The 14,600-nt window shown below is 45.8% G+C and overlaps 1 protein-coding gene across 2 annotated transcripts in view; it reads right to left on the minus strand.

The window, feature by feature from the left end:
- LOC115123203 (sodium-dependent lysophosphatidylcholine symporter 1-B-like) overlaps positions 1 to 13,706 on the minus strand; it is a 45,472-nt gene extending 31,766 nt beyond the window's left edge. For both annotated transcript variants that reach the window (XM_029652530.2, XM_029652531.2), the window contains exons 1-3: positions 13,489 to 13,706; positions 5,139 to 5,264; positions 2,903 to 3,027 (exon numbers count right to left, since the gene is read on the minus strand). In XM_029652530.2, the coding sequence (XP_029508390.1) occupies positions 2,903 to 3,027; positions 5,139 to 5,264; positions 13,489 to 13,581 (344 nt within the window). In that variant the 5' untranslated portion in view covers positions 13,582 to 13,706. The remainder of the gene's footprint in view (positions 1 to 2,902; positions 3,028 to 5,138; positions 5,265 to 13,488) is intronic.
- Positions 13,707 to 14,600: the final 894 nt, after the last annotated feature.

Consider the following 14,600-nt stretch of genomic DNA (forward strand, 5'->3'; position numbering starts at 1 on the left):
GCTGGCTGCCCGGCCAAACTGAGCAATCGGGGGAGAAGGGCCTTGGTCAGGGAGGTGACCGAGAACCCTGTGGTCTCTGACAGAGCTCCTCTGTGGAGATGGGAGAACCTTCCAGCAGGACAACATTCTGGATGAGTTGCCACTCCTCAGTAAAAAAGGCACATGACAGCCCACTTGGAGTTTGCCAAATGGCACCTAAAGGACTGACCATGAGAAACAAGATTTTCTGGTCTGATGAAAGCAAGATTGAACTCTTTGGCCTGAATGCAGAGCGCCACATCTGGAGGAAACCGGTCACCATCCCTGCGGTGAAGCATGGTGGTGGTGGCAGCATTATACTGTGGTGATGTTTTTCACCGGCAGGGACTGGGAGACTAGTATCGAGGCAAAGATTAACGGAGCAAAGTACAGAGTGATCCTTGATGAAAATCTACTCCAGAGCCCTCAGGACCACAGACTCAGGTGAAGGTTCACCTTCCAACAGGACAACGACCCTAAGCACACAGCCTAGACAATGCAGGAGTGGCTTCAGGACAAGTCCTTGAGTGGTCCAGCCAGAGCCTGGACTTGAACCCGATGGAACATCTCTGGAGAGACCTGAAAAGAGCTGTGCGGCGACCCCCTCCCATCCAACTTGACAGAGCTTGAGAGGAACTCTCCAAATACAGGTATGCCAAGCTTGTAGCGTCATACCCAAGAAGACTCAATTCTGTAATCGCTGCCAAAATGTGCTTCAACAAAGTACTGAGTAAAAGGTCTGAATACTTTAGCAAACATTTCTATAAATATATGTTTTGGATGTCATTACGGGGTAATTGTGTGTAGATTGATGAGGGAACAAATGTTAATTAAATTTAGAATAAGGCTGTAACGTAACAAAATGTGGAAAAAGACCAGGGGTCTAAAGTACTTTCCAACTGCACAGTATATCCCAGAAGACGGAGACGCAAAACTCAGGCCCTTTTAAAAAGGTTTGAAGAAGAAGCATAAGGAGGCATGTATGAAGGCTGTGTAGATTCACCAAGACCATGTCAAGGAACTCTGTGGGAACTGCAAGGTAAGCAGAAACCTCTGTACTATCTTGGTTAAATAAAAGCCTGACGGCTTGTCGTTTGAAGATGGGGTTTTTTTGTCTTCATTTTAGCCCTACAGGAAATGTGGCTTATGTTTCAGAGAATGTTTGAAGAAATCGTCACAGAAAGTAGTGTGTGTGTGTGTGGTCTACTGCTCAGAGCAAACTGCAGTAACCCTTACAGAGCTGCAGCTGAAATCTTAATGAAGATGTACTCAAATCGAACCAGGAGGTACTTTCCCCAAAACATCAGACAATTACAAGACAGGTCATAGTGAATGAAACGGATTCACTACAGCCTAACCCGGTCCACTTAGCACGCATTCACTACGGCCTAACCCGGTCCACTTAGCACGCATTCACTACGGCCTATCCACTTAGCACGCATTCACTACGGCCTAACCCGGTCCACTTAGCACGCATTCACTACGGCCTAACCCGGTCCACTTAGCACGCATTCACTAACCCGGTCCCGGTCCCTAGCACGCATTCACTACGGCCTAACCCCACTTAGCACGCATTCACTAGCACGCACGGCCTAACCACTTAGCACGCATTCACTACGGCCTAACCACTTAGCACGCATTCACTACGGCCTAACCCGGTCCACTTAGCACGCATTCACTACGGCCTAACCACTTAGCACGCATTCACTACGGCCTAATCCGGTCCACTTAGCACGCATTCACTACGGCCTAACCACTTAGCACGCATTCACTACGGCCTAACCACTTAGCACGCATTCACTACGGCCTAACCACTTAGCACGCATTCACTACGGCCTAACCACTTAGCACGCATTCACTACGGCCTAACCACTTAGCACGCATTCACTACGGCCTAACCACTTAGCACGCATTCACTACGGCCTAACCACTTAGCACGCATTCACTACGGCCTAACCCGGTCCACTTAGCACGCATTCAACCCTAACCAGGTCCACTTAGCACGCATTCACTACGGCCTAACCGGCCTAATTCACTACCTAATCCGGTCCACTTAGCACGCATTCACTACGGCCTTCACGCATTCACTACGGCCTAACCACTTAGCACGCATTCACTACGGCCTAACCACTTAGCACGCATTCACTACGGCCTAACCACTTAGCACGCATTCACTACGGCCTAACCCGGTCCACTTAGCACGCATTCACTACGGCCTAACCACTTAGCACGCATTCACTACGGCCTAACCATATATAGTGCACTACTTTTGACCAGGGCCTATAGGGCTCTGTTTTAATGCAGTATGTTGGAATAGGGTGCCATTTGGGACACGTGCGTTTGAAGCACACTTGGCACACCAGTGGGGTTTCCAAATGACCGGGGACCAATAGAGGGGAAAGGGCCAACAGACATTCCAGCGAGATCTATTGCTAAATCGTTGTTGGTAAAACGCAGACTATCACCCTTCTGGCTGTCACCAAGTATTCCCGACTCCCGACACTCCCTTGCGCTTACGCACACATACGTGTTGTTGCTGCATGGAACCTGTGAATAGTAACACTCCCCCCAAAAAAAGACATCTTGTAAGGCAATGTGGATATTTAAAACCGTCAGGTAGCCTGATATCCATCAGCAAAATAGAGGTTGGCCTTTTAGTTACAGCAACAGATGCCAAAACGAGGGAATTCTCAAGCAAAACGGCTGAATCAGTGGGAGAGAACCTAGAGCCCACAGATGGGAGTTACGTCCTCTTTCCTTCCTGACTACCATTCAGAGGGACGAAGTTCACAACCAAACAGGAAAAAAAAGAGAACACACATGAAGCTCTCGAAGGCTAAAATGTGACTGATTTGATATGAGAAGCGGTAAAAATGGCACGTACCATGGCAGCATTCGTCCGAAGCGTGTCCAGGGAGAGCGGGAGACCATGAAGCCTATGATCGGGTCCGTCACAGCGTCCCAGGCCCTCCCCACAAACAGGATGATCGACGCATAGAAGGGGTCCAACTAGAGAGGAGAGAGAGAGAGGACAAGGTTAGAGATATGGATGAATGGTTAGAACTAAAAAAGGACCAGGCTGGGAGACGTGATGGAAACAGGTCCAACTGAACCGACAGAGGTGGCTCATTTGAAGCATAAAGCGGCCATGTTGAGTCAGTGAACCGACAGGTGTGGCTCATTTGAAGCATGAAGCGGCCATGTTGAGTCAGTGAACCGACAGGGGTGGCTCATTTGAAGCATGAAGCGGCCATGTTGAGTCAGTGAACCGACAGGTGGCTCATTTGAAGCATGAAGCGGCCATGTTGAGTCAGTGAACCGACAGGTGGCTCATTTGAAGCATAAAGCGGCCATGTTGAGTCAGTGAACCGACAGGTGGCTCATTTGAAGCATACAGCGGCCATGTTGAGTCAGTGAACCGACAGGTGGCTCATTTGAAGCATGAAGCGGCCATGTTGAGTCAGTCCTGTGGGCTACTGAACGTTTTAACAGGAAACCACAAGACTATGTCTAGAGAGCCCAAGGAGATGACTCCATGAATCCTACCACCTGTTCAGGGAGGTTACACTTAAATGTGCACTATGCAGAAACCGCTTCACCATTTCCCAGTTGCTAAAATTCAAACAATTTGAGTCACAACAAGATAGTTTAGAGAATCACTGTACCATCTAAACCGTTGTGAAATATAATTTTTCGTAACCACAAATATTATTGTTTAAGCTGGTGTTCAAAACTTTTACAAAACTAAAAGACAAAAAAAAAAAGTTGATCAGGAAGCATAGAAATAGTGGACAGAACAGATCTATGACTTCTTAGAGACAAAAAATTGCATCTTCATCACCGATCTCAGCAGTCGGGGGAGTTGGACGCCATCTTGCCCTCAACATCAAAATTCTACTTAAGCGAGAGCGGAGTCAGTCTAGCCGACTGTTCTCCCCAGGCCAGAGGAGTCAGTCTACTCAACCTCCCAAGCTCTGGCTAAGCCTCTGTGAGCACTTTGATCCACAACCCACCACTGAGTTAATGACTACAAAAATAACTTAATCCGAGTCCCAAATAGCACTCTATTCTCTATATAGTGCACTACAGAGGAACCAGCCTACACCCCCGGGCCAGAGGAACCAGCCTACACCCCCGGGCCAGAGGAACCAGCCTACACCCCCGGGCCAGAGGAACCAGCCTACACCCCCGGGCCAGAGGAACCAGCCTACACCCCCGGGCCAGAGGAACCAGCCTACATACGGCAGGTAATCTAGGTGATACAGCACCGTTTCTAAATGAAGAAATGCTAGGACCATATAATCAAATCAAATTTATTTATATAGCCCTTCGTACATCAGCTGATATCTCAAAGTGCTGTATAGAAACCCTCAGCCTAAAACCCCAAACAGCAAACAATGCAGGTGTAATAGGCCAATATAATTGTTTTCTTGTTTTGTTTCAGCCTGAGGGCATCTGACCAAGATCGTTCTATATTCCTGACCATCTGAAAAGACCACGGTACATTAGTCTTTATGATCTCTGAGGAATTTACACTCAGTTGGGAGTCGAGAACCCGAACGCCATTTGAGATACCCATCACTATTCTGCTGGCACAAGCCCTGTCAGATCTGTGAACACTAGGAGGGGGTAGGTCAGTGAAATGGTGATGAGTCCCAAATGATACCCCATTTCCTATACAGCGCACTTACTTTTGACTAGAGCCCTACGGAATCCTATTCCCTATATAGTGCACTAATTTTGACCAGAGCCCTATGGAATCCTATTCCCTATATAGTGCACTAATTTTGACCAGAGCCCTATGGAATCCTATTCCCTATATAGTGCACTAATTTTGACCAGAGCCCTATGGAATCCTATTCCCTATATAGTGCACTAATTTTCACCAGAGCCCTATGGTAGTACACTAATTTTGACCAGAGCCCTATGGAATCCTATTCCCTATATAGTGCACTAATTTTGACCAGAGCCCTATGGAATCCTATTCCCTATATAGTGCACTAATTTTGACCAGAGCCCTATGGAATCCTATTCCCTATATATAGTGCAGTAATTTTGACCAGAGCCTTATGGCTAGCGCCCTAAATAGAGAGTAAGGGTGCTACTGACTGAAGACTCACCTGTGCCACATCCAGTAGGTATATCTGGAGGAAGAAGCCCAGCGCACAGCCTGTAATCTGATAGGGCGCTCCTCCTACCGCGTAGCACAGCTTGTTGCATATGGACAACCTGTCGCACTGCTCACGCTGGGAAAGACAGGAGGGGAAAGGGGTTTATTCATTACCAACAAGTTGACATGTTTAACAGTTTAGTTTGTTAGGATCCACATTAAAAAAAAGGTTATAACCCTGAAGGAGCTGCGAATGTTGCATTAATTCATTCCTTAAAAAAATATGTTTCATGCAATAGCTTAGGCCCTGAATGCCAGTCTGTTGTATCAATGGAGTTTGCTACTGCAAAGCAGAAACAAGATGGCACCCAGGGTTCCACAGAATGGATTGATGCAATAATGGGTCTTGTAAAAAAAAAAAAAAAAAACATTGTTTCACATCAGACACCAACTGAACTTTTTTGCAGTCTGACCCTCAGAGTCACAAACCAACAAATAACTAAACAGCTCTAATAGAGGGAATTCTAGACAAAGTAGGGATGAGGTGGGGGGGGGATACAGTATTGTTACGGCAATATTTTTTAAAGATATAAAATAATAATAAAATATAAATTCTTCAAAAACCATACGGTATAGCATTTCCTATACAGTGCCTTGCAAAACATTAATCCCGTCTTGTGTTTTCCTATTTTGTTGCATTACAACATGTAATTTAAATGTTTTTTTTTATTTATTTGGAATTCATGTACATACACAAAAAAAAATAATTAAAACTAAAAAAAATTAAAAACAGAATAGTGGTGAGTGCAGTGCATATGTATTCACCCCTTTGCTATCTGTTCTGAAGCAAGTGGCACCATGAAGACCAAGGAGCTCTCCGAACATGTCAGAGACAAAGTAGTGGAGAAGTACAGATCATGGTTGAGTTATAAAAAAAAATATCCGAAACTTTGAACATCCCACAGAGCACCATTAAATCCATTACCAAAAAAAATGTTAAAGAATATGGCACCACAACAAACCTGCCAAGAGAGGGCCGCCCAGCAAAACTCACGGACCAGGCAAGGAGGGCATTAATCAGAGAGGCAACAAAGAGACCAAAGTAACCCTGAAGGAGCTGCAAAGCTCCACAGCGGAGATTGGAGTATCTGTCCATAGGACCACTAAGCCGTACACTCCACAGAGCTGGGCTTTACGGAAGAGTGGCCAGAAAAAAACCATTGCTTAAAAGATCAAAATAAGCAAACATGTTTGGTGTTCACCAAAAGGCATGTGGGAGACTCCCCAAACATATGGAAGAAGGTACTCTGGTCAGATGACTAAAATTGAGCTTTTTGGCCATCAAGGAAAACTGTCTGGTGCAAACCCAACACCTCTCATCACCCCGAGAACACCATCGTTTTTCAACTGCAGGGACTGGGAAACATTGTCAAAATTGGAGGAATGATGGATGGCACTAAATACAGGGAAATTCTTGAGGGGAACCTGTTTCAGTCTTCCAGAGATTTGAGACTGGGACAGAGGTTCATCTTCCAGCAGGACAATGACCCTAAGCATACTGCTAAAGTAACACTCGAGTGGATTAAGGGGAAACATTTAAATGTCTTGGAATGGCCTAGTCAAAGCCCAGACCTCAATCCAATTGAGAATCTGTGGTATGACTTAAAGATTGCTGTACACCAGAGGAACCCATCCAACTTGAAGGAGCTGGAGCAGTTTTGCCTTGAAGAATGGGCAAAAATCCCAGTGGCTAGATGGGGCATGTCTCTATAAGCTTGGCACAAGAGACTTGCAGCTGTAATTGCTGCAAAAGGTGGCTCTACAAAGTATTGACTTGGGGGGGGTGAATAGTTTTTGTCTTATTTCTTGCTTGTTTCACAAAAACGATTTTTCATCAAACTGGTAGGAATGTTGTGTAAATTATAGGATACAAACACCCCCCCCCCAAAAAAAAAGATTTTAATTCCAGGTTGTAAGGCAACAAAATAGGAAAAGTGGCAAGGGGGATGAATACTAAGACATTGTATTTGTCTTCATGAAATGGTAAGCCAACATGATTGTAGCACTTATTTCCATGACTGATTAGAAGTTGTTTTCCATGACACCAATTCACAATTCATATAGAATAGTAATACATATAGAGTTGTAAATATATTGCTAAGTATGGTGAAACTATTGTATTGTAAGTTCCCTGGCAATTCCCAGTCCTACTACAAAGATGATCCAACTAACTGGACAATGTGTCAATAGCTTGAAACAATTAGTGCAAGGTGCATTAACTTATGTAGAAACACACTGGCTAGGGAAGAAAACTTCCTGGAAAATGCAGGAACCCTGGAAAGAAACGTAGAGAGAAGAACCTGGCTTTGAGGGATGGCCAGTCCTCTTCTGGCTGTGCTGGGGGATAATGAGAGTACATGGCCAGATCGTTCTTCAAAGATGTTCAAATGTTCATAAATGACCAGAAGGGTCAAATAATAAAATCACATCAACTTATTTGCAGAGCTAGCCTAAGTATGATTGGATCTACGGTCTCTTTGGCTTAGCATTTAGCAGGCTCTCTTTATAGTGGTGATAGGGGGATATTCTGCTTAGCAGCCTAATCCCTCCCTCCCTCGTCTGTTTTACTCAAGAGTTCTTCTGGTTTACAGATCTACCATCCAGCTACAAAACAGGAGGACCAGCGCAGGGACGGGGGCTACAGAACAGGAGGACCAGGGCAGGGACGGGGGCTACAGAACAGGAGGACCAGGACAGGGGCTACAGAACAGGAGGACCAGGGCAGGGGCTACAGAACAGGAGGACCAGCGCAGGGACGGGGGCTACAGAACAGGAGGACCAGCGCAGGGACGGGGGCTACAGAACAGGAGGAGGACCAGCAGAACAGGAGGACCAGGACAGGGACGGGGGCTACAGAACAGGAGGACCAGGGCAGGGACGGGGGCTACAGAACAGGAGGACCAGGACAGGGACGGGGGCTACAGAACAGGAGGACCAGGACAGGGACGGGGGCTACAGAACAGGAGGACCAGGACAGGGACGGGGGCTACAGAACAGGAGGACCAGGGCAGGGACGGGGGGAACAGGGGACCAGGGCAGGGGGGGCTACAGAACAGGAGACAGGGGCTACAGAACAGGAGGACCAGGAACAGGAGGACCAGCGCGGGGGCTACAGAACAGGAGGAGGACCAGGCTACAGAACAGGAGGACCAGGACAGGGACGGGGGCTACAGAACAGGAGGACCAGGGCAGGGACGGGGGCTACAGAACAGGAGGACCAGGGCAGGGACGGGGGCTACAGAACACACCCACAGTAACAGGAGGACCAGCGCAGGGAATCTGGGACAGAGAGGCATTTTGTCACGAGACGGTCCCACGACAGCATGAGAACAGTGTAACCCAATTATTCTCTCTGTCCCCACAGGTTGTAGACTGGAATCTTTCCCACCTCGATACCCTGTCCGCATCTTAAGCGGTACCCTATTCCCCATACATAGTGCACTACTTTCATATCAATTCCCTGGCATGAGTGACCTGACAGACTGCCTCCAGAATGGCACCGTATTCTCTACATCACTCTATGGAACCTGGTCAAAAGTAGTTGGAGCCTGGTCAAAAATATAAAAACAGCCAGACTGGTTAGTGTGTCTCCTCACAAGGTTGTCACAATCCCCTGGCGAGAACGAGGGCCTTTCCGCACTTCTCTGGCAGGGAACTTCGCCAGGTTGGCTAGCCAGCTTGAAAGGGAGCCCTCAACGTTTGTCAACCAATAGGCAGTCAGGAGCACAGGCACCCACACCCTCCTCCTAAGCCAATGAAAAGGACTCTCTGTGGCCACCACCCGGTTTGCGAGGATCCTGATTGGTGGGATCTGAGACGTCACCTCATTCACACATAGGGGGGGGGAAACACTGGGTACTAAGAACTGCAGGGAACACAAAAGTTTATTTGTGCCCGGGTCCCAAATCAATCCTTATCCTCTGCTAGACTAAGTGGAGTTGCCAACACATCTAGATTTTCAGGGCAAGTTCACAGGCCATAAAACAAATTCAAAATAAAACAACTCCTTGAGAATCCGTGTCTATTATTGTTTGTACTTCGGATCTGGTTAGACACATGAGTCACTGTGTGACCATAAACGTCAGATAACCAAGGCTGTTGACGCACCAACACATTCTTTCAGTGACAACTTGTTGTTCTGACTGAAAAAGGATCCTCTCTTAAGCCTAGGCTAACCACAGGGACATTAAGGCATCTTTCACAGTGTTGTGGTCTGACAATATACAATAACTGGCCAAGTGTAACGAATGTGAAACGGCTAGATACTTAGTGGTTGTGCGCGCTAAATAGCGTTTCAATCGGTGACGTCACTTGCTCTGAGACCTTGAAGTAGTGGTTCCCCCTTTGCTCTGCAAGGGCCGCGGCTTTTGTGGAGCGATGGGTAACGATGCTTCGAGGGTGAGACTGTTGTTGATGTGTGCAGAGGGTCCCTGGTTCGTGCCCGGGTATGGGCAAGGGGACAGTCTAAAGTTATACTGTTACACAAGGTTGAATCTTTCGAAACCAAAACTGTGCCAACCCATGACATGCATTTCCCAATAGACTTATTAGGACTGCTACCCTACACATTACCCATATCAAACCTGTCTGTCTGGCACACAGACTTTAATACGAGTCTGGAAGGAGAGTTCACAGTCTAGCCAGACATCTAGGTATTTGTAGTTGTCCACATATTCTAAGTCGGAACCGTCCAGGGTAGTGATGCTCGTCGGGTGGGCATGGAACGGTTGAAAAGCACGCATTTAGTTTTACTAGCATCGAAGCTCATTTGGAGGTTTGTTAACAAAGTATTCAAAGAAGGGCCAGATGTATACAGAATGGTATCGTCTGTGTAGAGGTGGATCAGGGAATCACCCGCAGCAAGAGCGACATCGTTGATTATATACAGAGAAAAGAGTCGGCCTGAGAATTGAACCCTGTGGCACCCCCATAGAGACAGCCAGAGGTCCAGACAACAGGCTCTCCGATTTGACACACTGAACTCTGAAAAGTAGTTGGTGAACCAGGTGAGGCAGTCATTTGAGAAACCAAGGCTGTTGAGTCTGCCGATAAGAATACGGTGATTGACAGAGTTGAAAGCCTTGGCCAAGTCGATGAACAGTATTGTCTTTTATTGATGGCGGTTCTGATATCGTTTAGTACCTTGAGCGTGGCTGAAGTGCACCCGTGACCAGCTCGGAAACCGGATTGCACAGTGGAGAAGGTACGGTGGGATTCGAAATGGTCAGGGATCGGTTTATTGACTCGATTTTTGAAAGGCAGGACAGGATGGATATAGGTCTGTAACAGTTTGACCACGGCAGCTTTCCAATCTTTAGGGATCTCGGACGATACAAGAGAGGTTGAACAGGCTGGTAATAGGGGTTGCAACAATGGCGGCGGATCATTTCAGAAAGAGAGGGTCCAGATTGTCAAGCCTAGCTGATTTGTACAGGTCCAGGTTTTGCAGCTCTTTCAAAACATCTGCTATATGGATTTGGGTGAATGAGAAGCTGGGGAGGCTTGGGCAAGTAGCTGCAGGGGTGTGGAGCTGTTGGCTGGGGTTGGGGTAGCCAGGAGGAAAGCATGGCCAGCCGTAGAGAAATGCTTATTGAAATTCTCGATAATCGTGGATTTATCGGTGGTGACAGTGTTACCTAGCCTCAGTGCAGTTGGCAGCTTGGAGGAGGTGCTCTTATTCTCCATGGACTTTAGGTATCCCAAAACGTTTTGGAGTTAGAGCTACAGGATGCAAATTTCTGTTTGAAAAAGCTGGCCTTTGCTTTCCTGACTGACTGCGTGTATTGGTTCCTGACTTTCCTGAAAAGTTGCATATCGCGGGGACAATTCAATGCTAGTGCAGTCCGCAACAGGATGTTTTTGTGCTGGACGAGGTCAGTCAGGTCTGGAGTGAACCAAGGGCTATATCTGTTCTTAGTCCTACATTTTTAGAAAGGGGCATGCTTATAAGATGGTGAGGAAATTACTTTTAAAGAACAACCAGGCATCCTCGACTGACGGGATGAGGTCAATATCCTTTCAGGATACCCGGGCCAGGTCGATTAGAAAGGCCTGCTCGCAGAAGTGTTTTAGGGAGCGTTTGACAGTGATGATGGGTGGTCGTTTGACCGCAGACCCATAACGGATGTAGGCAATGAGGCAGTATTTGGAGGGAAAGTTGGTCAGGATAAAATCTAGGAGTGTGCCCATGTTTACGGATTTAGGGTTATACCTGGTGGGTTCCTTGATAATTTGTGTGAGTTTGAGGGCATCTAGCTTAGATTGTAGGACTGCTGGGGTTTTAAGCATATCCCAATTTAGGTCACCTAACAGAACGAACTCTGAAGATAGATGGGGGAGCAATCCATTCACACATGGTATCCAGGGCACAGCTGGGGGCTGAGGGGGGGGTCTATAAACAGGCAGCAACAGTGAGAAACTTATTTCTGGAGAGATTCATTTTTAAAATTAGAAGCTCAAACTGTTTGGGGATAGACCTGGAAAGTATAACAGAACTTTGCAGGCTAACTCCTCCCCCTTTGGCAGTTCTACCTTGATGGAACATGTTATAGTTGGAGATGGAAATCTCAGAATCTTCGGTAGCCTTCCTGAGACCAGGATTCAGACAAGGCAAGGACATCAGGGTTGGCAGAGTGTACTAAAGCACTGAGTAAAACAAACTTAGGGAGGAGGCTTCTGATATTAACATATGCAAGGCTTTTACGGTTACAGAAGACAACAAATGAGAGCGCCTGGGGACACGCAGGGTCTGGGTTAACAAACCTGTCTGTCTGGAATGTGGGCCTACACTTGTAAAGGAGTTAAATGAATTGGAAACTGCAGAACATGGTCATCAAACTTGTACTGCAACAGCTAAACCTTCCTGTGCAATCAACCTCTAGAAAAGAGTGTGCAATAACCCAGGGCTCGACCTTAACAATTGGCCGGGACAAGAAAAATAAGTCTGACAAGGAGAATATAGACTGAGGATGCGATGTGTTGCGCACTGTCAACTCCCAATCTCTTCACGGAGACACTGTCTATCAGTGCATAGGCTTCAAGTGGCCTTTAGAGATTAGGCGGAAATGAATTGAGCTGCGAGTGGCTCAACTTTAGTCTCTCATCCCGTGTCCTGCAGTTTTACCTTCGTTTTCAGATGTGTGTAACTCTTGTCAGTGTGATCTCTGGCAGATCGAAGTGTAAATAAAATGTGTCGACAAGCATCAAAAGCTGTTCAAAAAGGCACCAGACAAGCTGTTCAAAAAGGCACCAGACAAGCTGTTCAAAAAGGCACCAGACAAGCTGTTCAAAAAGGCACCAGACAAGCTGTTCAAAATAAGAGCGTCTGCTAAATGACTTAAATGTAAATGATGGAAATGTAAAAAGGCACCAGACAAGCTGTTCAAAAAGGCACCAGACAAGCTGGTCAAAAAGGCACCAGACAAGCACCCCATCGGTCCAACACCACCCAACCTTGAACCAGTTGCTAAAAAAGCCAGTATAGGAGGATAAGACAATTCATTCCGACCTGGAAAGAGGAGTTTATTTCTGCGTGCAGTTTGAAGATAGTGCAATAATGCAAGTTATCAACTAACATCATTACACAACTATCGGTTAGGCATTTTTCTTAACGTTAAGGATCCCAAACTTTTTTTTTTACGATTCACACCTCTAGTATACACCAAAATCAAGCATGGAAGCGCTCATTCAAACTTTAGAAGAAATCACAGCTCCAGCCCCGGTGAAATGACACGTAGCCTCGCTGCTTGTGTTAGCTACATCGAGCTCCTCTAACACGGCGTAGACTACTCCTATATGCTTCCAACCCCCAAAAGCCACATTACAATTCATATATATCCGAGGGGACGGACATAAAGTCTATATATATATATATTTTAAATTGCCTAAACCGCATAGCTATTTCTAATCACTTATATAACCTACGCTATTCTCAATAGGTTTTTCAAAGCTAAAAGAATCCTTGCCGTAAATAGCTATAGCTAATCATTTTCAATGAATAAAGGGAAGACAGTACGGGTTTGGTGCTCGCCTTGCGGAATGTAATTGAAACGTGGTGGCTGCTGTTATCAAAGACGGTGGAAATAAAACTGATTATAGTTTATCATCAATAACTAGACTAATTGATTAGGCTGAACGTATAAAAAGTTAGACATGAGAATGTTGACAAACCGTTCCATCTCTTTGGAATCGCTGTTCAATCAAAGCCGTCTTCCTCTCCAGTTTAGTTCAGGTTGTACATTCATGCATACACATTTACTGCTAATATTGTTGTTCATAAAACTATACATTAATCAACTTACCTTCCCAGCTAACTTGACCACATCTGGGTTGACCGGTTTATTCGTTAATAAACTATTGTTGGAATATTGATCGGCGCCTTCTCCTTTTGCCATCACTTTACGGATAAATAACCGTTTGAAAAACAAATATTATACTTTTTAAAAAAATGTAAACGTCGTCTTAAAACACAAATCGGTTACACCTTGTGAGATCCGTTCAGACTACACATGTGAAAGTTTACGACTAGGAGTGGGCCATGATGTAGCAGTAGGACCCCGCCCCTTACCGGTCAGTATGATTTAACCCCGCCCACAAAGCTGGCGGAGACTCAGACCAAGTTTTAATATGGAATTTATGTAACCTTTATTTAACGAGGCAAGTCAGTTATGAAGAAATTCCTATTTACAAATGACGGCCTACCAAAAGGACTCCTGCGGGGACGGCGGATTAGATTAAAAATATATTAAATAAAAATATAGAACAAAACACATCACGATAAGAGATTACAACGCAACACTACAGAAAGAGAGACCGAAGACAACAACACAGCGTGGTAGCAACATGACAACAACAACATGGTAGCAGAACAAAACATGTTACAGACATAATTGGCCACAGACAACAGAACAAATGGCAAGAAGTTAGAGACAACAATACATCACGCAAAGCAGCCACAACTGTCAGTAAGAGTGTCTATGATTGAGTCTTTGAATGAAGAGATGGAGATAAAACTGTCCAGTTTCAGTGTTTGTTGCAGCTCGTTCCAGTCGAGAGCTGCAGTGAACAGGGATGTGTGTGCTTTGGGGACCTTTAACAGAATGTGACTGGCAGAACCGGGGTTGTAATGTGGAGGATGAGGGCTACAGTAGATATCTCAGATATTAGAAGTTAAGGAAATATTATCATACTGTTTATAGATTGTGTAACACAGGAGGTTGGTGGCACCTTAAATGGGGAGGACAGGCTCGTGCTAATGACTGGAGCAGAATTGTTTATTAAATAATATAACCTTTATTTAACGAGGCATGTCAGTTTAAGAACAAACTCTTATTTACAATGACGGCCTAACAGTGGGTTAACTGGTCTAGGAACGGTGGGTTAACTGGTCTAGGAACAGTGGGTTAACTGGTAT

Source organism: Oncorhynchus nerka, linkage group LG7, assembly GCF_034236695.1.
Source record: "Oncorhynchus nerka isolate Pitt River linkage group LG7, Oner_Uvic_2.0, whole genome shotgun sequence".
Taxonomy (NCBI): domain Eukaryota; kingdom Metazoa; phylum Chordata; class Actinopteri; order Salmoniformes; family Salmonidae; genus Oncorhynchus; species Oncorhynchus nerka.